General features: G+C 43.1%; 1 protein-coding gene across 1 annotated transcript in view; it reads right to left on the reverse strand.

Annotated features, from left to right (window-relative positions):
* The window catches only part of pard6a (par-6 family cell polarity regulator alpha), a 32,405-nt gene extending 14,615 nt beyond the window's left edge, over nucleotides 1-17,790 (reverse strand). Inside the window, exons 1-2 of the mRNA XM_032524360.1 lie at nucleotides 17,363-17,790; nucleotides 11,243-11,465 (exon numbers count right to left, since the gene is read on the reverse strand). Coding sequence (XP_032380251.1) covers nucleotides 11,243-11,465; nucleotides 17,363-17,455 — 316 coding nt within the window. The 5' untranslated portion in view covers nucleotides 17,456-17,790. The remainder of the gene's footprint in view (nucleotides 1-11,242; nucleotides 11,466-17,362) is intronic.
* Between the last annotated feature and the right edge of the window lie 7,697 nt (nucleotides 17,791-25,487).

Below are 25,487 nucleotides of genomic sequence, written 5' to 3' on the forward strand. Positions count from 1 at the left end.
GCGGCGTTCTATGTTCAACCGGGAGAAGCTCACGCAGCCACTGCACGGCCAAGACACTGACACTAGAGATCTTTTATAAATTACATACTGTATATGACAGAATGTGTATTGTTAATTGGTCGCAGCGGTCTCTGTTAGCAGTTAGCTCGCTCGCTAGCTGCTGAGTCGTAGCGGCAGCCGCCAGACTAACCTAGTGATCTGTGCAGGACGTCACTGTGAGGGACCGTAGAGACCATGGGACCGGCAACTGTCACATGGTCGTTAACTAGTCCCTGTACGCAAACAACGTTATATCATAAATGAAAGGTAACCCAGCAACGGCAATTATGAGCTTGTTCTCAGAATCAATGTTTTGGTAGGAACAAAGTTTACGTCGTATGTTTGTCCGGGATCAGCCAGCGCGACGGACGTCTATATTCTGATTGGTTGCTGGCGTTAGCCGCTGCATGCCACTGAACCACGTCATAGCTCATTACCATGAAGTGGAAAAATGTCAACTTTCTGATTGACGCTCTGGTCTCTCAAAACTCCCAAAACGCAATTTGCCGCTCCTAGCAGCTGAGAGAAGCTTCCATTGAGAATGAATGACTTCCGGTAACTTTAGAAGCTCATGTCGGTGGCGGTGTGAACGTATAGTAAGGCCTATATAAAAGCCTTCAAAAAGCACCATGTCACGGGCCCTTTAAGTGAAAAAGAAAGGATATGCAGCAGTGCTGTGAATAAGAGACAAACACGTTAGTTTTTATGCTTTCACAGTGGTTATGTTCTCTAAATGTTGCAATCAATTGTTCATTGACTTCACAGATTTTATCTTGAAATGTGTTCCAAGCGTTTCCGAGCTACAAAGTAGAGGATATCTGTTGCATTAGTCTGTCCATGTGGCTTAGAGTCAGCCAACACAAGCTCCTCCGTGTGTGTTTGATGTGAAACTGGATTCTGTATGTTTAAAGAATAAAATGCAATTAGATCAGATTGTATTTATGTTAGCATGTGCGTGTCTGTGGGAACCAATCAGAGGATGAAGTGTAGTCAATCTAGCTGCTTTTCACATTTCCAGAAGCTGCTGTGTTGATTTTGTTGATTTTAAACCTAAATTTAAAAGAAGGTTATAGTAAGGGTCAAAGTTATGAAGGTACAGTTGGTGGTTGGCTTTAGAGGATGGCTACCCATGAATACACATTAGAAGCTGTGAGTAAAGCCATATTCAATTATACACTACCGGTCAAAAGTTTGGGGTCACTCACAAATTTCCATTGCACTCCATTATAGACAGAATCCCAGCTGAGATCAGTTGCCTTGTGTTTTTAACCAGGGCAGCAGTTTCCAGATTACATTATGTGCTGACATCATTGCAAAAGAGTTCGCCAATGTTTTTCTAGTTAGTTTTTTAAAATGATATCAGATTAGTAAACAGAATGTGCCTTTGGAACATTGGGTGAATGGTTGCTGATAATGGGCAATGTAGATATTGCATTAAAGATCAGCCCCCCCCCACCACTCAGATTAGCTGGTATTCTGTCTAGAATGGAGAGGAATAAAAATTTGTATGTGAACCCAAACTTTTGACCGGTAGTGTATATGTGTGCACTGTGGACCCAAAAAGCTTGACAGTGTATATTCATAATGTCAATAAAGACCTGTATTGCATAAGCCCAAAGAATATTAAAGTCAACATAATGAAATGTGTATTTGTTATAACTGTCGGGGCTCAGTTTGTTGATCTGAAGGCTGTTCTTCCCTGGCAGACACTGGGAACAATAAATAGCTGCTGCCTGATAGCTGGCTGATTCAGGTTAGTTAGGAGGTTAGTTAGGACGAATCCTGCAGCTCACAGAGAGAGAGAGAGAGAGAGAGAGAGAGAGAGAGAGAGGAGAGGAGAGAGAGAGAGAGAGAGAGAGAGAGAGAAGAGAGAGAGACAGACACTCAGTGATGGATGACACATGGTTGCCTGCCAATTGTAAGGTATCCCTGGCCCTGCAGTCCCATGTCGAAGTGTCCTTGGGCGAGACACTGAACCCCATCAGAGTGTAAATGTGTCTGTGTGTGTGTATATCTGATGTGCAGGTGGCACCTTGTACGGCAGCCTCGGCCACAGTGTGTGAATGGTTCCCGTACTATGTAAAAGCGCTACGACTTATTGGGACTTTAGCTTGTATACAGTATATGGTATATATTTTCTAGATCTTGGTTTGATACCAAGTTAAACTCCTCTGACAGTTCTTTAAAGTCAGCCATGATCACCAGTGTTGTTTGCTGCTAGCTACCTATTCACATTGGTTTTGTTGACGGAAGTAACTGCTTTTCGGTGTTGCGCTAATCCCTCCGCCCAAGTAGCACTCTTTCCCCTTCCTGAGAATAGAGTTCCCAGTTAGTATGCGGTTAGAATATGGCTGTGTCTCATGTGACCTCGTTATTAGTACACCCTTGGACTATGCAAATAACAACATGTAAATAGGAACATGTTGGCGTTATTTTGTCACTTATTGGGAGCAGTAGCTAGTTGGAACCAGTTACCTGCAGGATCTTTTGCTAGGCTAAGCTACTGCTGGGGGCGTCAGACAGAGTTACAGCACGCACGGAGATGAGAAGGGTGTGTATCGACTTGTCAAACTCTGGGGGATACGGTGAATAAGCTAATACACAATATACAATTTGGATATCATCATGTTATTGTCTGCTTCTGTTTGTCTGTCCCAGATGCATCATGTGTCTGTGATCTGCAGCTGTCATAAGCGTGTGTGTGTGTGTGTGTGTGTGTGTGTGTGTGCATCTGTGTGTGTAACAGTGACCTCCCTCTGATGTGCCCACCATCTGGAGCCCAACAGGCTGACATATGGCTGATCGAGTGCAGGTCTCCGCTGGGCTGGTGTACAATGGAGAGAGACAGAGAGGGCGCGACATGAAACACAGAGCACCCTTCATGCTAAGAGGGGGAGATATTAACCCTTACCGCCTACTCACAACAACAACAACAACAACTGGGAAATGCAATCTCACACTTCCCTTTGAGAGATGAAAGTGTATTTTCCCCCCCACAGGTTCCCAACCCTTTATGCAGCCTATTCACTGTGTGTCATTGTGCTACAGTTAATCAGGGAGAGCTGGGTGATACGATAGTACATATCTTCGGAAAGATATGAAAATTTCTATCGATTTAATTTTCCTGTATCTTTTATATCGCAATGTCATAACGATCCGCGTTTCCGCAATATTTCCTTCATTTTCATGGAGCTGTAGCCAAGGCCAAGAGAAAACTCACTAACCTGTCCTGCCTGCAACACACAGCAGGAGGAGTGGTGCCGCACTTTATCGCGTCATTCATATTGAATACATAACATTAAACCACCACGCACAATATATTATAGTAGGACATGCTGAAAGTACCATAGCCAGTGTTAAAGCTGAATTTTACATAAAGATGATTGTAGTATTTTTATTAGTGGTGTTTCCTGCAGCCGTGACCATCATGCTGTAACTGTGTTACAGACTTAATTACAGATCAACTAGTTTGGTATTCCCTGGTTCCCGCCTGTCAGGTACCGTGCTGGGATCCAACCTGGTAACCGCTCAGTGCCGCCGCAGCAGAACTGTGACAACAAGCCCGATTATCCCCAGACGATGCATTTCACCAACAGGGAAGGACGGGAGCGAACTATAGGAAAGTTTCTCTTTTCTTTGCATCATTACATCTCCTCCTCTTTGCTACTCTCCAGTCAGTGTGATGAGGGCCAACACTTCCTGTCTTCCCTATGAACTGTATCAACTCCTCCCAGCTTGACTCATTTCCTCTTACTGGGATGGCAGAGTACCAAGACAGAAAACCTCTTCCTCTCTGCTCTCTGATTCTCTCCGTCTGTCTCTCTCCTCCCTCCGCCCCTGCATCTCGCTGCTTGTGTATAAATATTTGATTTCCTTGTCCTCTCGTCGTGCTGTACACAGATATTTTCAACCAGCTCTCTATCTACCGGAGATATACTTGGAGATTTCAGTCAGAGGACTATGGGAGCATCTCACAGATGGAACATCATATAAATACATCTCTACACACATTTATTAGACCCCAGCACGTCAGTCGTATTCTGTGCGTTGGTCCTATTTATCTTGCATCCTCTCCCCAACCCTGCTTTTCCTTCCTACTTCTGTCTCTTCTGTCTGTTCTCGATTTTTCTTTTACTTTTCTCAAAACCACAGACACACACACATACACACACAGACAATTTCCCAAACAGGATGAAGCACCAATCTGCCGTCGGCTCAAGAACAGAACTGACTAAAAATACTTCACCAGCGACCGGATTATTACACCAAACATTTCTGCTACTTCTAGTTATGTGTTTGCAGATTCATCTTCAGCCTCCTGCTAACATTACACACAGACTCTGATCCAGGCAGGCTGTTGTCATGGCCCATTCCCAAATATAGTGACGAGTAATAATGCTGTGTAATTCCATGAGATATCTTACGAGTTGTTGTGCCTACATTTTTCTACGATTTCCCGTATGAGCCAGTTTTCCTTTTTTGACATCATAAATAATTGCAATAACAAATTCTATCAACAAGCTAACCAATAAATTAAAGTTGATGTCTTCACTCAGTCAGGGGTAGCACAGCACTGTGTGGGCTTTTGGATGTTTCTACCTGCAAAACTACCACTATCGTAAAAAACTGTTACCATGGCTACAACTGTACAGTAACACTAACACAGGATGAGGCGGTTACCCAGGATACCACTGCAGTCCTGATGCAGGTAGACGTGATTCCCATATTGTACCCACACACATACACAAAGCTTATATGATTGATAATGGTTGATGGTTTAAAACAGAAGGGCTGCTATCACACTCACTCACTCACACACTCACACACTCACACACTCACACACTCACACACTCACACACTCACACACACACAAAATGATTAGTTTTTGGTAAAAGCATGCTTATTGGCTCACTTGAACTTCTGAGATATACTCCTTAAGTTTTGAAATTTGGTATTTAATTGCAAGGTGTTTTTCAATACACCTGGGTTGGTGCCTGAAAGTATCCAAGTTCGGTGCCGAGCCCCATTTACAAACTCATATACAGCGGCTTGCATACACCCATGCTAAAGTTGCTTAAAAAGCGGAATAAAAATACATCTTATGGAAATTGGTCTTAATGCTTTAATTCAACTAATTTAGGAAAATCCAACCTTTTAAGGACACCACTTTTCTTTGTGAATGAATAATGTCTTGTAAATAAATAAATGTGCTTCCTTAAAATACAGGGGGCATAAGTATACACACCCCTATGATAAATTTCCATAGAGGCACATTTTTATTTTAAAAGGCCAGTTATTTCATGGATCAGGATACTATGCATCCTGATAAAGTTCCCTTGGACTTTGGAATTAAAATGCCCCCCCAATACACTTCACCATACCTAGAGATTGGCATGGTGTTATTTCAGTTAGCCTAATAGTTGGATTTGCATTGAGGGATGATTTTCCCCATGCATGGAAAGTTCATGGGGAGTGCATATCTCTAGGTGTGTACACAGTCACTTCACACAGCAATACATCATGTTGCAGTGCAATATATTATAACAGAGACACTATATTTTGCATTGACTTCTAAAGCTAAATCTGGAAAAAGCTGACAAATCTCAAAGGAACTGTATCATCACCACTAAATGCCTCAGAGAGTCCCGCTGCATGACTTCAGCTGTGGGATGTGGCCTTCAGGCAGACTGCAGCGATGGACCAGAAACTAGATGGGGTTAAGATGGTGCAGGCTTGCTTCTGAAACGCAATAATTAAATGACGCCATTTTTCCTAATGCGACGTGTGTGTTTAAGATTGGACTGTTTTGGATTTGATGCAGTTAAATGAACGGCCCTGCTAAACAGGATGTTAAAACAAAACTGTATAATCTTTCATTCTGCAGTAACTCGGTCTGTGTGATGCTGTCTGAGAACGGATTTTCTAGCTTTTTAACAATGAGTACTCAAAGAGTCTAGATGGAAAACGGTGTGTTAGATGAAGCCGTTTGTTGTTCCGCGTTCTCATCCCCTTATTGTTTTCTCTCTGCACTCATGACTGTATAGCTCTGTGTCACAACGATCTGATAGTGAAGTGCGTAATTACGGTGCTGTCATTGGGCTAATAAACTCCAAATCAGAACCAAAAACTAAATCTAGTTAAGTAGAGCAAGGCCAACAACCTCACTCTGCTTCTAAAACGTCATTGATTATACCAAAGCTGAGATAGTCAGGAGTTTTACATTTCCTGGTGTCACGATATCAGATGACCTTAGCTGGAACTCTGACAGATAGAAAGTCCCAGCAACAGCTTGCCTTTATAAGAATGATTGATAAATGAATTAAGGATATTACTCTCAGATCTTTCACAACTTTCAATTGTTGCTAGTTAGTCGACTACAAAAACTCTTAGTTGACAATCATATTTTTTTAATGAACTAGTTAATTATTTGATCAAATGGACAGATCTCTAAAACTGAGTTTCTCCACATTTTTCATGCAAAAGCGCCACTTTAAATCTTGTGTTTACCAGAGATGTGTGCAAGCATTAAAAATGACTAATCGACTCAGAGGATAGTTATTGAAAGCATTCTACATTCTGTAAGCTACATTTAAACCGCTACGTTTTGATTTTAAGCTCCTTACACTAAGTGTTTTCATCTCCATTAGAAGAACTAATCTCTGTTTAAATAACTCATATCTCATCAACATTCTGGTATACATTAATAGGGGGCAGCGTGGTGACTCCGCCCGCTGCTGGTAGTTGCTAGGTAAAGTTAGTAGCTTTAGTCCTAGAGAACAAGACGCTGTGACCAACAAGACCCAACCAGGAGGAGAAACGTTGGCGTAGGTGTTGCCAAAGGTCTCCGGTCGCGGCCGTTGAGAAGGCAACACAACCCTGCAGATTCCAAACCAAAAAGGGTCAGAAGTGTTCCCAAATGTCTCCAGTTTAGGCTTGGAAACACCAGAGCAGGGGGAATGAGAGGGGGAAACACCAGAGCAGGGGGAACGAGAGGGAGAAACGCCAGAGCAGGGGGAACAAGCGGGGAACCGTCAGATCAGGGGGAACGAGAGGGAAGAAACACCAGAGCAGGGGAATGAGAGGGAAGAAACACCAGAGCAGGGGAATGAGAGGGAAGAAACACCAGAGCAGGGGGAATGAGGGGGGGAAACGCCAGAGCAGGGGGAATGAGAGGGAAGAAACACCAGAGCAGGGGGAACGAGAGGGGGAAATGCCAGAGCAGGGGGAATGAGAGGGGAAACACCAGAACAGGGGGAATGAGAGGGGGAAACACCAGAACAGGGGGAATGAGAGGGGGAAACACCAGAGCAGGGGGAATGAGAGGGGGAAACACCAGAACAGGGGAACGAGAGGGGGAAATGCCAGAGCAGGGGGAATGAGAGGGGAAACACCAGAACAGGGGGAATGAGAGGGGGAAACACCAGAACAGGGGAATGAGAGGGGAAACACCAGAGCAGGGGGAATGAGAGGGAAGAAACACCAGAACAGGGGGAATGAGAGGGGGAAACACCAGAGCAGGGGAATGAGAGGGGGAAACACCAGAACAGGGGGAATGAGAGGGAAGAAAACACCAGAGCAGGGGGAATGAGGGGGGGAAACGCCAGAGCAGGGGGAATGAGAGGGAAGAAACACCAGAGCAGGGGGAACGAGAGGGGGAAATGCCAGAGCAGGGGGAATGAGAGGGGAAACACCAGAACAGGGGAATGAGAGGGGGAAACACCAGAACAGGGGGAATGAGAGGGGAAACACCAGAGCAGGGGAATGAGAGGGGGAAACACCAGAACAGGGGGAATGAGAGGGGGAAACACCAGAGCAGGGGGAATGAGAGGGGGAAACACCAGAACAGGGGGAATGAGAGGGGGAAACACCAGAGCAGGGGGAATGATAAGGGGAAATGTAGCAGAACCAAAGCGTAGCGATGTAAATGTAGCCTTAGCAGCTCCTGGACAGTATGGTTTGACTTATGTCCATAAGGGAAATCTCTGAATAGTATTCAACCTGTCCGGTATCAATCTGCCGTCCATAGAAGATATTTACTGTTCTGGGCTTGGTGCCTCTGGCGTTGGCAGTGATTCGGTTTTTATTCTCCTCCCTCCGGGCAGACACTACCACTTCATAAACCATTCCACCACTCCTTTCTTCCCCAGTGCAGTGCTCCGCTTCAATAACAACTCCAAATGTTAAATGTAAGGCTGTTGCCAGGCTACATATTTTTCATCATGAGTTATTTCTCACATGCTGTTTCAGAGGTGTCATCTATGCACGTATGCACGTCACAACTGAATGAACTGAATCAGGCGGTTGTCGGTCCCATCCATGTGTGGGCATTGTCTCCTTTTTCTATTTCTCTTAACTAATACTGAATGTTGATTTTACTGTTCTCTAACTTCTACGCTATGTTCATTAATATACTGTTTCATGTGCTGTCCGTCTGATCTGATAGGTTTAGTACTGTATGTTTAAATCTAATTGCGACTGCATATGGCAAAAAAACTTGACCTGGCTGATTTCCTCTCGTTCTCTCTGTCCTGATCATTGGCCCCTCCCTCTCTCTCAGACTACTCCGTTCATCTGATTAAACTAGCAGCTGGCTGTGATTTGGTAACAATAGCGGCCTGCTAAGCAGCAGATTAGCATCCTTACATCCAGAGTTATGCAAGATACAAAGCCAGAGCATGAGAAGGTGTGCTGGGAGACAACAATGCGTCAGAATGTATCCAATAAGGTAACACGTGATGGAGGAACTAAGCGTAGAAGTAGACGTTTGTTTGATCCCTGCCAACAGAAACGTCCTTTATGTTCCACAGAAAGCATTCCTGATTCTTTATTACATCCAACTCACAGTATTTCAGAGTGATAAATAATAGAGCCAGCAAACATATGTTTATGTGCCGCAAGTGCAAATGACTTGAACGTCTTAAGAAGCAAAGTGTTTTTTTAAAAGCCGTCAGATCAGCACGGTAAACTCTGACCAGCATCAGAGTGTGTGCACGTTCATACCCTTCTGACGTGATCCAAACCGCTTCCCCTCATTTAAATGACGGACTGCAGAATGTTTTGTATGACAAATAAATGATTCTGATCAATGACAATTTCAAAAATTAACGGCCAACCATGTTATGAGTGTTGTCGTTGTATAGTCTGTCCACCAGAGGACGCTCTACAACGTCCCTGTTGGCAACACGGATTATTTTTTGGTAATGTGTTTTTGTTCAAAAGGACTTTAAGTTTCATTTTTAAGTTTGTATTTTTAAACATTTTATCTATCAGAACTTTAATATATTTTTGATGTTACTCTGTTCTGTTGTGAAAATACAACAAATTATTATCATACTGTTTTAGTGAGACCTTATTAATAACCACAAATAACTAACATTAGGGAAATCTGTTTATGTTTTGTTCCGCTTTTCTTTAAATTTTATTATTATATAAATCGGCCGATATATTGGAATATCGAATTTTCAGCCTTAAAGGTCCTTTATCGGTCGGGCTCTACTTTAGAGCCTAACATTTGTTTGGGTAGTGATACACAGATTGCCCAAACCCTGAAAAAAACTTCAGGTTTGACCAAAATCTCAGACTGGCATGTTCAGATTCCTTTCCTCGTTATATAAGCTGTCACAGCATCAGTCATCAACATTCACTGAGTTAGGGCTGAAACATCGATATGGATCGTCTTATAATGATCGCAGGTTCCTGAATTTAATCTAAATCGTATCGTGACAGATTTTAAAATATCAGTAAGTTTTGTAAAAGTGTCCAAAGAATTGACATGATATTGTATTAAAAACGTGTGATTTGCATCCCTACTATCAGTTAGCACAGCACACTATCAACTGAAAATCTGAATTGATTAATCCTTTCTTACTAATCAATGTTCTGGTTTCTGTGTCATGCTGTGCTTAAGCAAACAAGTCCTGAATGTTCCCAGAATAATGGAAAGCTTCAACATCTTCTGTCAACTAACAAAAATCCATCTACCTTTAGTTGATATTGTTTAGTCAACTGCTGTTTCCAAGGTTGAGAGTGAATTAGTTAACAGGATACGAACGTATCCCTCTGACACTCTCAGTGTCTGAGAGCATCTCTGTTCCGTCTCTTTCTGCCTTCCTGACGGCAGTGCCTGATAGCAGGGCACAGTAGACAAAAGAAAACAAACACAACAACCCGGCCAAGCCAGAGGGAGAAGTGCATGAAAGCATGCGGGCAGAGAATCATCAGGTGGCAAAGTGTATAAAGAATAAAACATGTTTGATGTGGAGAACAAGCAGCTTCCCTGCAGCTGTGCACAGCATCTGACTCACACGCACGCACTTATAGAAATTCTGTGAGGGTATCAAAACGCTCTAATCCAAAGGGAAAGGCATTCTGAAACGAGCCGTCAGGACCTGTGTACGCTGTGATCTCACAACAATCCTATAAATAGTTAGAAAGCGCTGCTACAGTGCCGTTAAAGTCATTCCCCGGCTGCAATGAAGGAGCAGAGACATGGAAACTTTGACCAATCAGAGAAGACAGGGCTTCTTAAAGGTCCCATGGCATGGACATTTCACTTTATGAGGTTTTCTACATTAATATGCGTTCCCCCAGCCTGCCTATGGTCCCCCAGTGGATAGAAATGTTGATAGGTGTAAACCGAACCCTGGGTATCCTGCTCTGCCTTTGAGAAAATAAAAGCTCAGATGGGCCAATCTGGAATATTGACCCTTATGAGGTCATAAGGGGCAAGGTTACGTCCCCTTTGTCTGCTTTGCCCGCCCAGAGAATTTGGCCCCCCTATGAGAGAGAGATATCATGGCTTTCAAACCAGCAAAGTGGCAGTTGGTGTTAGGGGACCACTAAGGTCTATATAAAATCATCCAAACAGCACCATGTCATAGGACCTTTAAGGAGGGGGTCTTAAAGAAACAGGAACTAAAATAGAGCATTTCAGACAGAAGAACAATACAGGTATTTTGAGACATAGAGTAGGGCAAAAATAAAGTGTTTTTAAAGCATGTAAACATGTAGGAGAAACCCAAAATACAAGTATGAACAAATGAGCAAATGAGCAGAATATGGAACTTTAAGAGAAAGAGGAGCAGACTGATCCTGAAAGCCACTTCCCCTCACCTTTTCTTCTTTGGCCTTCTGTGTTGCTGCTTGCAGCTTTCTAATACATTTTCTCTCCATTGCATCTTCAGTCTGTCTCTAACGGTCTTACCTCTCTTGGTTATGATAATGCGCAGCAGCGGATTGGCTGACGAGACAGCTTTGTGGAAGTTGTCGTCATTGTTGATGGGAAGGAGGTCTCCGTGGACGTCGGCGTATCCCAGCAGCACGTCCACACCGGGGATGCGATGGATGGTTTGGAGGAGGCGGTAGAACTCCTGGAAGCCGGCCGGGCCGTTCCTCTTCAGGGCAAAGCGGCGGTATTCTGCCTCGAACTGAAGAAGACAAGGACCTCAAGTTAACACACGGTCAGCTGAGACACACTAGATCATATCGATGTTTACAAGTCGCAGTCTCAGTCGCACATGCTGTGCTGAATGTGTGTGTCTGGCTGCTGCCACTAACATAAAGAAGGAAATACTGTCGGATACAGTAAACAGTCAGACAACACTGAAGTAACATCATGTGGCCGTGGTTAGAAACCCTGCTGACCCCCCACGCCTCAACATTTCTGAGAAAACACTCATTTAATGGCTGACTAATGATAAATCACGCTCATGGTGGTACTGAAATAACTTTACAGTTACTAAGGCATTAACCATACCTAATGACACATTTTCAATAGAGAGTAAATTACAACCTCCCACAGAAACAGATACAGTCTGTCTCATAAATAGTTACTCTACATGTTGAGTATGATCAATGGTATAGTCGATAATCGACCTAAATACCTTTTTTCAATGCCTTTGCATTACTTTGGAAAATGTAAAAAGTTTTTTCTACAAATCTCTTTTTTTATTTATTTGACAAAGAAGCCAAAAAAACAAGCAGCTCAAGTGTACATTTGGAAATGTTGATTTAAATTGCTCATATTATGCTTTTTGGCTTTTTCCCTTTCCTTTATTGTATGAGATATCTTTTCTGTGCATGTTATAGGTTTACACAGTGAAAAAGCCCAAAGTCCCCCCCCCCCCACAAGGGACTTGCCATCTCCAACAGCTCTATTGTAGTCCAGCCTTTACTTCAGAGACAAACGTGCGTCACTTTGTTATAATGTTATACACGTTATACACACACGTTATTAATGCTTGCGTGGCACGCCCTCATACACAACCGACTAGCTAGCAGTGCTTACCAAGCTACTGAGCAACTCCCAATGCCTCACTCTGTAGTTAAAAGAGAGAGCTCAACACACAGGGTGAAAAGTGGAGCTGCAGCAATGTCTAGTACAGCAAAAATATGGTGTTTTTTTATTTTAACCACATAAACCTATTCTGGTACAACCTCTAAATACAATTATGAACCCGAAGATTATCATAATATGGGCACTTTAAATCAGGTCAAAGGTCACGTAAGATATTCAATGCAAGGTTTCAGTTTTTCCAGACAGCTTTCTAAGAACTTGTTTCTTTCACTAAGACAGAAACTTTACTGAAGCATGTACTAACGGTGTAGGTGTCCTCTCACCTAACAAGGCTAATCCTAACCTTACATGTTTACACACCTTTGTTTTTCACCATGACACGTCTGAACTGCTAATTAGTCTTGGGTGTGTCACCTTCTTCTCTATAATTTTGGGTCAGTTTTGCTTCCATCAGTAAGGAAGTATAACATTGAAGTACCTATCTTTACAAACAACCAGCCAGTTTGCCATGTATCCTCTTCAGAGCCTGTAATCACCATTCTTTGTTTAACCTGACGTAGAACCATGTCGTACTCACTGCTGCTGTTTTTCACTTCGGTGTCAGTGAATCTGAAAGCATCCTCCAAACAGTACAGAGAAGGAGCATGATGTAGGTGAGCCTTGTTGCATACCTCATGTGGATGTAATCATGGTGGATGCTTGTTGTGACAGCATTCCGTGACATCAGGGCCTGAAGCGCGGCCACAGTTTTTACATTTTAAACAAATCTCCTCTCCTGCAGCGACGCTACAGCTACCGATCAATACAAAGATAGGAGTGCTGCTTGGGTTGTAGGCCTGAGCTTTGGGCACAACGGGGAGAAGTTGGACCTGACTCAAACACATGAGTATCTTGAGGCTCAGGTTCAGTCAAAGGCACTTGCAGTAAATCAAGGAATTGGCTCGTAACAAGTAGTTACTCGGTTACCTCTGGTGGAAAAGGTTCTCCTTAGATCAATCTAAATGACCAACGCTGGGCACAGCGGGAGGGGCTGTAGCAGCAAATGGCAATGGACTCAGCAGAGTGATAGTGAGCTGTGTCAAGTTATACTGGCTACACCTGTATACATTTGATTGGATGTTATTAGTGAGCTAGTGAGCCAAGCTGCTGCTACATGAGCCACAGATGGGGAAGCATGATGGAAAGAGCTGATGCTCAGCTGTAGGAATGTGAATCAGATTCTGATTCACGAGGGGCCGATTTGATTACATTTCCAGTATTTTGGTATCAATAAGGTTTGGGAAATTTCAGCTACAGTCCCAATTAATGCACACATTAAATATTTTTTATAAAGCAGTATGTTTGTGTTCACGTTGAGAATTAGGAAAGATACAGTACTGCAGCCGTTCCGCAGTCTGTGGAAGTACACACATTGCCTTTAATGGAAACCAAATTACTCCGACGCCGTTCCGGAGTGGATCCGCAGCCGTTCCGCATCCAGTGGAATTTGGGGTTCACAGCGCAGCCTGCAGTAGGCGTTCAGGTTGAATAAATTATGTGAAGCTAGCAAAACACTGGCATTTGAAAAATATGCCTAATGAAATTCCGCTAACAATGAAAAAAACTCTAACCATGGCAAAGGAAAAGAGCTGCTGTAACAGACAAGAAGATTGTGTAGGCTGAATCCCAGCATTGGGAATGCGTTCGGGTTAGACCTGTTCTCAGCTCACCTGTCCCACAGGACATGTGCTGCACTGTCCTTTCAGGGGACAAAATGTCTATTGTTGTGTTGAGCTGGCAGGACAGGTACTGCATGTGTGCTCCTACACCTTTTATCACACAGAGTTTCACAATCTCACATGCCTCATCTCTGATCCATTCCTGGGCACAGTCTTCTTTAAGGTACATTCTGGGAATGTTACTCACACAGCTCCATTCTAACGTTCTTCAGTCTAAATAGCTAAATATCTCTCTCTGAACTACCCGACCTTCTTACTCCTCATGCAAAATACCTGGATGATGGGATGCATCAGATGCAGGAAGTGCTTAATAACAGCATTTAGTAATGTAAGAGAGAGACCTTACATTTTTCGACAAAGTGTGTGATTGTAGCTCACAGTAAACGTGTTGGTTTGAGTGGGGAGATTCATACCGGTCGGTCCTTCAGACCCGGGACATACTTTAGTCTGGTCAGATGGATTATTATAGGAAAAGGCAGGCTTATATAATTATGGAAATTACTTAACAGGACTGTTGCATAAACTCACTGTGTTGGAGTGCATTAAACAAGTTAATAAAGCCATTCTTAATGCTACAAAGGAGCAGTAGCCCCCTGTATAATTCAGATTAAGATGAAAACATGATTATGTTGCATTACCGAGCAGCATAGTGATACCGAGTACTGATCCCATACCAGTGTGTCATATATTTTATTATGTTTCAACTGTATATTACTATCCCTGTATGGATGGGATATGATTTCTATCTTTGTTGTCGGTCTGGCTCAGGTTAAACGCTCAAACAATGAACGCCAGGGAACTTTCTTTTATTATCCAGTTAATTTTACAGTCAGTTATAACAGAAAAAGAACATAAATAAACTACTTTAACGTAGATTTTCTTCAGATATTTAGTACGTGGTATCGGATCAGTGTATAAACGCCAGTACTTCCCGATACCAATACCAGCGTTTTAGCAAGTATCGGAGGCGATACTGATACTGGTATTGGTATTGGAACATCTCTACTCATTTCATCACAACCTAGACTTAGAAAATCAAACACTAGAAACCTGTCTGCTTGTACCTATAAACTGCTGCTACAGTGAGATGCACCAACAAAATGATGCAGCACAAATGTGCTTGATTCCAAAATATTTACTTCAGTCACCACTCACCTCCACCTGACTAGAATTACAACACTGTGTTCAGCCTTATGCTGCTAATTATATGTATTAATAGTTTACAGATGACAGATGTTTGGCAGTAAGTCATCTTCACGCTGACTCACATAGGAGACACACCACCAGACAGTGTGCACAATATTCAGAGTGTACACAAACATAGCTTTTAGTCAGGACCTATAGTGTTTGGATCAAATGGCCTGGGGAAGTCTGCACTCACACAGTTACTTCTACATGAAATGTAATCCATATGTAGGTACACTGGGATCAGAATCGGTCTAGGCAGATAGGACATCCTAAAAACAAATGTTTTTTTGAACGTAATTTTCTTCTCTTCCAGATCTGTGTTACATAGAGAAGCAGAAATGATTGTCAGCAGTTCAGATTACAGAGAGTGAGACCATAACAGACTGTGTGTGTGTGTGTGTGTGTGTGTGTGTGTGTGTGTGTGTGTGTGTGTGTGTGTGTGTGTGTGTGTGTGTGTGTGTGTGTGTGTAAGAACTTTGCCCACTTCTGTCACCTTTTATTTTGCACCACAGAAATGAAAAATGTGTTATTACGCTACATTTAACATATGTAAATGTTAAACACATGATCTAAAAAAATCATTTAGAGCTGAAATACAATAGCAAGTTTTAACTCCCTAATTACAAATCCTCCATATTTGCTGAACATATGTATTCTCGCTCATTAACCGTCAAAAGTGACAGTAGGCCTGCTTCCTTTCTCAGTTGCACATTATTAATGCGTTCCTCTGTAATAAGTCTGTTGATGCTGGAGCTGCAGGTGTTTACACCAAGGGAAATGCAGTCAAAGGTCATAGAGTGCTGTCTCTGATGGAACTCCAAGGCCCAGCATTAGCAATGAAAATACAAGGAATAACTGAGATTAGATTCAAATACGGATAATAAATACGGACTGCGTATTATCCCTTGCCTATAGTGGTTTAGGTGTAAATTTATTATTATTGTATGAAAATTAAACTCTAGTGACGTCAACACAGCTTTCTGTAGGCCTGCCCTCTTTTGGTTTCTGTCGACTAAGATTTCTTTCGCCCATTTAGTCATTTTTTAATGCTTTTTCATAAACACAAAATTTAAAGTGGTGCTTTTGGATGAGTCTTCGTGGAGAAACTCAGTTTTAGATCTGTCCATTAAATCAACTCATCAATTAATCGACAAGATGATGTGAGAGTAAGTCGCCTTTCTTTAATCCTGGACAGCCCTATTTATCTATATCCCCCTTTCAAACAAACATAACTATGTTTTGAATGATATTAATAATAATAATTGATACTCTTTATAGATCCCCTATGGGGAAAATTACAATTTCCACTCTGTTGTTATTACACACTACACACAGACCTGAAATACACACACATGCTCAGGTCCTATACATGCACTAATGGAGAGATGTCAGAGCGAGTGGGCTGCCAGTGCTGGACCAGCACCCTTAGCGGTTGGGTTTGGTGCCTTGCTCAAGAGCACCTGCCCAGGAGATGAAGTGGAATCTCTCCAGTTACTAATACACACTCCGTACTTTGGTCCCATTGGGGGACTTGAACCAGCGACCCTCCGGTTCCCAACCCAACTCTACAGACTGAACTACTACCACCCCCTTATGAATGCACCTTAACATGCAAAGTTGTCACAAATATTTCCTCCATTATTTCCTCCAAATTAGCCTCCCAAAATAAAAAATACTCTGATAAAGTAGCATTACTTCCAAACAATTGCACCACTTCAGTTGGCTACAGACTGCGTAGGCCTGCATCTAGTTACAATAGCCAGCACTTAACACCTAGCCCACTGTATATTGTCTGTATACCTACCGTGGTCTATAGTCGGCAATAGGCCATTAGAGTAACAGGCTGGCGGGACAAGCAGAATAATTGAACTGGGGGGGTCGGGTAGCCTGAAGGCCGCCTGTCGTGTCAGCGGTACCCATCGCTTTTCATCTGCTACAGACTATATTCCCCTGATTAGCAGCGTCGAGCGTTGACTTTAAAGAGACATCATCACGGGGCGTCTCTGAGCGACCGCAGCGGGTTAATATGTTGCTGTAGTCAGTGTAGCGTTACCGTATTCTCTCATTATTAGCCTATACCGCTTACATTATCAGTCGAACACCCCCATTAACCCCTACTCACTTTGCTCTTGACCTCCACCACACTGTCGGTGAGCTTGAACGACGTCCGTTGTTGCTGCTGCTGCTGCTGCGGCGGCTGCGGCGGTCTGGACATGGTGCTCCCCGCTCGGCCGCTCTGCTGCTCGGCTCAGGCACTGCGGATAAAACCATCCACCGGGGCTTCTGTTTCCTCTTCGGTCCTCGGGTAAACGGAACAATCCTTCAGAGAAGCGCTGCCCTCATTATTTCACCTGTTAATGTTCTTTCCGCTTTTCCCAGCTCTCGTTCCTGTGTTTAGTGTCTCGTGCTGTACCGGCCGTGCCGTGCCGTGCTGTGCGTTTACGACACGGACAGGAAAAACAACAGAGCGCTCGCGACAGGTGGAGTCCAGTAAATCCAGTGTGGGATGTGAGGTGCCGGTGTAACTCGTCCTCCCGCTGATGCTGACGGCACTGTGGACAGCAGAGGGGGCGGGGCCTGGCGCTGAGGACACTAGAGGAGCGGGGCAACGCACTGGGGGCGGGGCTTGTCGACACCTAAGCCAAACAGGTTAGAGGATAACTTCTTTGTTTGAGAACTGCTGCTGCTGAAGCGCACTATAGGCTACACCTCCATAAACGTGTCTAATGTAGGCTGCTGATTGGCAGAAGGCAAGGCTGTCACCATATCTGTTCTGTATTGCCAATAAGATTTAGGAAGTGCACATTACAAATTCCTACCCAATATTTCCTAGAAATACTGTATATATTTTTCTAAATTCTTAGATTTTGAAATCCAATATGTCACACATTTATTTTATAGAGGCTACATTCAATTACGTTTCGGACACAAATGACACATGATATAGCCCGGGCTACTGGGTAAAACTAATCATAAGATCAAAATGGAATGTAAAAATACAATTTTATATTTTAAACATGAGAAATCTAACACTTGTTGGTAGGTTCTACATTTGTTACAAAAATGCCAAATAGCAAATGCAATAGGAAATGCACCCAACTTTACTTCCTTTTTATGTGAATTCAAAAAATATATTAAGACTCTCAAATTTGAATGAACGACGTATTTTGTTTTGTCTCATATTATAACGTTTTGTATTTGTATTATAAACTGATTAATCACCATTGCAACACACTCATACATTTCATTAACTTACATCCAATTCTAAACATTCATCTCTCTGACTCTCACTGAGTAGCTGGTGTGTGTGTGTGTGTGTGTGTGTGGGGGGGGGGTTTGTGCATGCATGCGTGTGTGTGTGTGTGTGTGTGCATTTGTCCCTTTGGCAGCATAAGCATCCCTCTGCACCTACACACAGTTCAGTGGTCAGCCCTCATTGTAGTGTTTAATCCTGGAGTTGACACACAGGTCAGGTGTAAAGTGAATGGAAACCGCTCTGTTGTCAAACACACCACCTGGTATGTAGCTGATCTTAAACCACCTGCCGCGACCGCAAAGCACTCTGGGTCTGTTGTCCTTAATGTGCTGTAGAAAGAAAGATGACTGAACTTGATTCTATTTGTGCCCCTCCTGTGAAAACACCTCAACACTGGTTTCAGGTGCTGGTGGCCACCTGAGCAGGAGCTAATAATTCAATTCAATTTCAATTCAATTTTATTTATAGTTTCAATTCATAACAAGAGTGATCTCGAGACACTTTACAGAGTAGGTCTAGACCACTCTATAATTTACAAGGACCCAACAGTTCTAGTAGTTCCATCCAGAGCAAGCAACAGTGAGACAGTGGTGATGAAAAACTCACTTTAGTTTACAGTTATTTTTTGGAATTTATGGTCAATAAACCTCATTTATAGGAAATTATTCCTAATGTTGGAGTTAGAAAAGCAGAATTAAGGAAGGAAAGAGTGTTGATGGATAATCCCAGACTGGAATTTGTCGACACGGCGAGCACAGACAACCTGTGCACTGACAGCCAATCACGGGAGTGCACAGGGCTTATCTCTGGTAGCCCAACACAGCTGTTGTCTTCTGATGGCAGGCTGGGATACCTGGGATACCTGCCCCCGTCTGTGTGCTTTGGCTCATGTTATCTGTGTTTTTGTCCTTTTAGATCTCGTCAGTGTGATAACACGGATGCAAATCTGCCGGCTGGGACACACACTGCTTCATTCTGTGAGCCAAATATGAAATGACAAACAATGCTCCAGTGTTCTCTCGAGCTGATAGTGTGCATACTTGGTGAAATATTTATTTAACTGATTGAACTGAATAAACTAGCATTGAATAACTCAGCGTGTCTCGGTTCATCACACTAAAGATGAAACAATATCTTCGTCAGACATCAGAACACGTCAGACCCCTATTATCTGCGTTTGTACTTTCAGATGATTCACTGTGACCTGCGTAAATGCTTTTAGACTGAACACTGTTTTAGGTGTGTGTGTGTGTGTGTGTGTGTGTGTGTGTGTGTGTGTGTGTGTGTGTGTTGGACTTGAGCTTTTCACCTCTTTCTTTTCCTCCTCCAGATTTACACCCTGTGCTTACCCGTTCTAATCATTCTCAGTACCAGCTCGTACTGGGGCCAGCGTGTGTGTATATGTGTGTGTGTGTGTGTGTGTGTGTGTGTGTGTGTGTGTGTGTGTGTGTGTGTGATGACAGGACCCATTCATGCTTATGTAAGAGGCTGTAATTACCAACAACATGTAAGCCTTCCAGATAAGGATGCATTCCAAAGAGAAGGAGAGCGAGCGGAAAATGAAAATATGTTGTTTTTATCCTAAACTTCAATGTGTGTGTGTGTGTGTGTGTGTGTGTGTGTGTGTGTGTGTGTGTGTGTTGTGTGTGTGTGTGTGTGTGTGTGATGACTCAGGTTCTGTGTTGAGTCAACTATGTTTTACTTTAAAGCCTCAAGATTCCTCGGACTGACAGCTGAAATCTGAAGGAATTCCGAGACTTCAAGGACTGTTTCTCCTCATTTGTAGTTTTTGCACATGCAGTATACTGTATGCATGTAGTATCAGCCATGTTGTCACTGTGTTTAAGTCTTTGTGTTTTGTTCAGGCCCGAGGCTGGCTACATGTTATTTAGGTTCCTCTCGGTAAGCACAGGTGATGCTGATTGGAAAGAGGCTCGGACATCGGGGCTGTATTTGTTTTCTCCAGTCACTCTTAAAGGTCCCATGGCATGAAAATGTCACTTCATGATTTTTTTTTAACATTAATATGAGTTCCCCCAGCCTGCCTATGCCCCCCCAGTGGGTAGAAATGGTGATAGGTGTGAACTGGGCCCTTGGGTACATGAATTATCATGTATTCAAAGAATCTGAGTCTAATACCGCTCCATTGGGCTGTGGATTGGCTTCCAACCGAACAAGAAAAGAAAATGCCTCGGCACCCAATAGGATAGACCAACAACCAATCAGAGCAAGGGAGTGTGTGACGTATGTTGAACCTTTGCCGAATCCCATAGGAAGGACGCCAAAAATGTCTTTCTGGTCGACAAATGGCTTGATAGCGGTTCTCTGTTCCTCTTTTAAAATGAATTTGCTGTTGATATCTTCTATAACAGACGCGATGACGGAGTCTACACATCTCAATTCTCCAGCGGCAGCCATCTTTGTTGTAAACAAATTTAACCAAAACGCTCTTTGGTGACGTGGTTGATTCCGTTACTGTTGATCATTTGTCCATCATCGTATAAAGCCCGCCCTGACAATGTGATTGGTCCAAACAGCTCTGGTTGGAGCATAGTTGCGCCACAACGACCGAACTTCCTGATGTCAAATGTTGTGGGCGGGGCTAAGTTCAGAATTAATAGTCTCATGCATGACTTAATGCAGGAACAATGCATTAATTAATGCATCAGTTGAGGTATTGTAATCATCATGAGTTGTGAGTTACTAATGATGTTCATGTCTTCTTCATTGGAAAACCTGTGGTTCAAGCAGTTAACGCTCATGTTGTCTTCGGGTCAAATTTGATCCGTTTTTCAATTTTTTTTCAATATCTGAAATAAACGAAGTCGAAATACGGGTGAAAGATGTTGGAAAAGGCGGCAAAATCAATGATAAACAAAATCAAAAATACAAAAACTTCATAAAAGACTTTGTAAAAAGCAACAAAAACGTTGAGATAAGGGGGAAAATGTTTTCCCGTGGTCAAAGGGAAGACAACACAAGGGTTAAACACGTATGCATTTTATCTTTTTACTAACGTCTTATTGTCTGTACATAGGGACTTTCAAAGAGGATTGATCATATCTTATTCGTCAGCATTTTATTTCAAGGGACATGATGAAGTAAGGAAGCTGTAATTTTTGATTAGCCATGATTACAACATTACAGTTCAGCGTCTTTTTTATTTACCTGATTTACCTGTGAAGAAGACATGGATATCGTTCATAAATCAGAAAAGTAATACATTCATTGACGCATTCATCAACACATTGTCTCTGCATTAAGAGACACTATCAACCCTTGGACATTACTGAATATTCATGAAGTACTACATGATACACTTCATGCTTAGTTCATGTATGAATTCATGATAATGCATGTACCCTTATTATAAAGTGTCACCACGACGTGTTTGAAACCACAACGGTTCTCTGGTTTAGATATGAGGATGGAAAATGCTCCTGGGGGGGGGGGGGGGGGGGGGGGGAACTTATTGCACAGAAGAGACTTCCCATGTCCTGTGAGTTGACGTTGACAGGTCACATTGGCTTTGAAGGCGCCAGGACACATGCACAGGGCATAGAGAGGGGAGCAACGGGCGGATCAGGGGCCAGCAGCAGGTTTTCCCCCCCACCCCCCCCAGGCCAAATGAGGTTTTAGCCCCCTTGCAGGTTAATCCAGACGAAACTATGCAGCCTCTGTCACAGCTCTGAATAATGAATGGACCGTTTACTGCACCCTGTTTCCCATGAGATACTGAGAAAATATTTTGGACAGTAATACAGTAACTATTCTTACCATCACAGTTCATACACAAATACTGCACCAGCGTGCAGCAGCGGTAGGTGGCTCGGTGCTGTGTGTGATGAGACAAAGAGGGACTGTGTGATACTGGACCCCGCAGCCACACCCAGGAAGCAGCTAAGGCAGGCTTAATGAACTCCAACCTGACTCACACCTCCACGCCGTCCTCCTGCGGTTCTGCTCCTTCCTCTGGGGGCGTCGGAGACAAAGATAGCATGTGAGCAGGAATGTCAGCTATGTGAATGAGGCAACGCACTGAGCCGACCGGTTTCTGCTGCTGCTTTTCATCTCATTCCTTCTTTTTCTTTTTCATGTCTCATCCCCTCTTTTTCTTTCATTTGGCTTCTCTTCCTTCTCTTTCTCTGTTTCTCTTTCACTGGTGGAAAACACACTCCAGTACTGTATTTCAGTCCAAATGTTGAGGTGCTTGAGTCTTTCTACTTCTACTCCACTACATTTCAGAGACATTTTCTACTTGTTACTCTACTACATTCATCTCACAGCTTTAGTTACTTTACATATTAAGATTTCTGAACACAAAACACAATTAGTTTATAAAATATGTTTTATTATAAATGTAACTAGCCAACAAAATAACGGCCTACAGGTCCAGCTGAGATGATGAGACCATTAAACACACAGATGGTTGGATCCTTCACAGCTTCTACAATGGGAGGATTTTTCTTAACTTTTAATACTTTAAGGGACCATTCGGTATTCATGGAATGGACCACTGGAGGAAAACAGGGGAGGGTCAGGTCTTCTTTCCCAATTATGTGGGCCGGTCATAGAAAAATGTATTATTGGCAAAGGGAGGTTCAAGTCTTTTTGGACTGAAGACCCCAAAACTCGTTCTCCTCCTCCTATTACTTACAGACTTTTACTTATGTAACATTTTCAATGCAGGACTTTTACTGTAACAGAGTATTTTTATACTGTGGTAGTAGTACTTTTACTGAAGTAAAGGATCTGAATACTTCTTCCACCGCTGGTATCTTTGCAACTCTTCTCTTCCAACCTTCACAAAGTGTCAGTGCTATTTTATCAAATTTTCATTCAACTCAATTTGCAATTTCATTTGATTTATAGTGTCAAACCTTGACAGCAGTTATCTCAGGCCACTTTCAGACATTCTCCACTACTGATAGAGAATGTCTAGACCACACTCTGTAATTTACAAATACCCAATCATTCATCAAGAGCAATGGCACTTAGTGCGGTGGAGGCCAGGAAAACCTCCTTCAACAGGCAGAAATGTCGGACAGAACCTGACGCTTGGTGGGTGGCTATCTGCCTTGACCAGTTCACCCACCCCCGACTGAAACTGACATTTAAAGTCCCTCCTCTAAATAGAAACCACGATTCCATTCCATACAAAGACAATGCGTGGCATACCTGAGCGAGGCGAGACTTTATGAAGACTTAATTTAGTCTTGTGAGTCACACGCGTCTCGCTGCAAGGTGCATTAGGTCATATCCGCCTCACATATGTTGGTTATGCGTGGTATGCCACGGCCTCGAGCCAGAGGATGCTTGTTTTGTGTGTCGGGGCGTGACAGGTGGTGACACTAAAGGACCGGTTTCATATGTGTCACTTGGCTGCATTCAGTGGTGGCTGGCCTCCAGGTTAACAATACAGGGTGGATCACACACACACACACACACACATGCACGAACGCACACATGCACACACACACACACACACACACAAACACTGAGTTTTACATCGATAGTAGTACACCAACGCACACGCACACACACACACACACACACACACACACACACACACACATGCACGAACGCATGCACGCACACATGTACACACACACACACACACAAACACACACACACACACACACACCACACACACACACACACAGGCACACACACACGCTCACATGCACACACTCGCACGCCCACGCACACACAAACACACACACACACACACACACACAGACATGCCATGCACATTAAACAGCAATGCACACTCCAACTGTGTAACTACTACTGTCACCGTTAAAGAACACACATTTGTTTATATATATATATACTGTATATGTTGTGATGTGATTGATACACAAGCCTGTTGTCTGCTGAAAAGACAACAAAGAACCTTAAACCGACCCTAATTTCTTCAGATTCATACAACAAAATGAATGGGATCTTGATTCGTAGTACAGGCCTCGGGTGTGTTGCAGATCCATCATTACTGACATGGTGTCTGTTGTTTGGGCCGTGTCTATACACTGGGCCACAGCTCTGTCCCTAGGTGCTTGGCACACTGTTCTGTGGCGACATCTGCTGGTCAGTGTGGTCCGATGCCTGCCATCACATCTTCCTCCTCACATGCTTCTCATCCACATCGTCATCTGTACAATCATCAGCTTCATAATCATGTTGATCATCACCAACATAATTGCAACAATCATTGTTACCACCGGCATTAGCATATTGTTAAAAAAGGACACTGATAAGGCTTGACACAAAGTAACAAAACATTGTGCGGGGGAGGTTAGACGCCAATAAAATGCTCATAACGATGCCAGCCCTTTCAGTATCACTATTAATATTAATAATATTAATAATAGCAGTGAGAATTTAAACAAGTATATACACAATGGGATGAATTACAGTAAGAGCTTAAAAGTAAGTCTTTTTTGAATAATGATAATGCAGATGTTGAGTGTAATGATGCTGGTAGATATATTTCTGTATTTCAATGTATATTGGTTGAGGGATGCTCAACAAAATGGGAGGTGAAAGTCCTTACAGTGTCTTGTATTATATGAGTAAATCTCTTGGGAAGCACTGGGGAAGTCTTGGGTCAGGTGGACCTTTAGTGAAACTAATCATTCTCGCACATTTCTTTTGGATTGTGAGAGTGAGAGCTCTTCCTGCAGCCGTCTCTGTCAGGACAGTGTATGCTCACAGCAGCCAATAGGAACGCTGTCTCTGTCTGAAGTGACCTGTGATTCGCCAAAGTTTCCTTGAAAACAGAGCCAGGAGGAGCAGCAGAATTTCTAATGTGCCCCTACCCAACGCTGCTAAAGATAAGGTGCATACCCCAGCTTTGAGTGATTCCAGTTTGGATCCACTTTGTGGCAGCAGCAGCACACAGATGAAGCGTCACGGAGCTGCTCCTCAGTGATTGGTCAGCGATGCAGGATCAGTGGCACCATGAGGACTAGAGATGATCCCATCCCATACT

Source organism: Etheostoma spectabile, chromosome 8 (assembly GCF_008692095.1).
Source record: "Etheostoma spectabile isolate EspeVRDwgs_2016 chromosome 8, UIUC_Espe_1.0, whole genome shotgun sequence".
NCBI classification, from domain to species: Eukaryota; Metazoa; Chordata; class Actinopteri; order Perciformes; family Percidae; genus Etheostoma; species Etheostoma spectabile.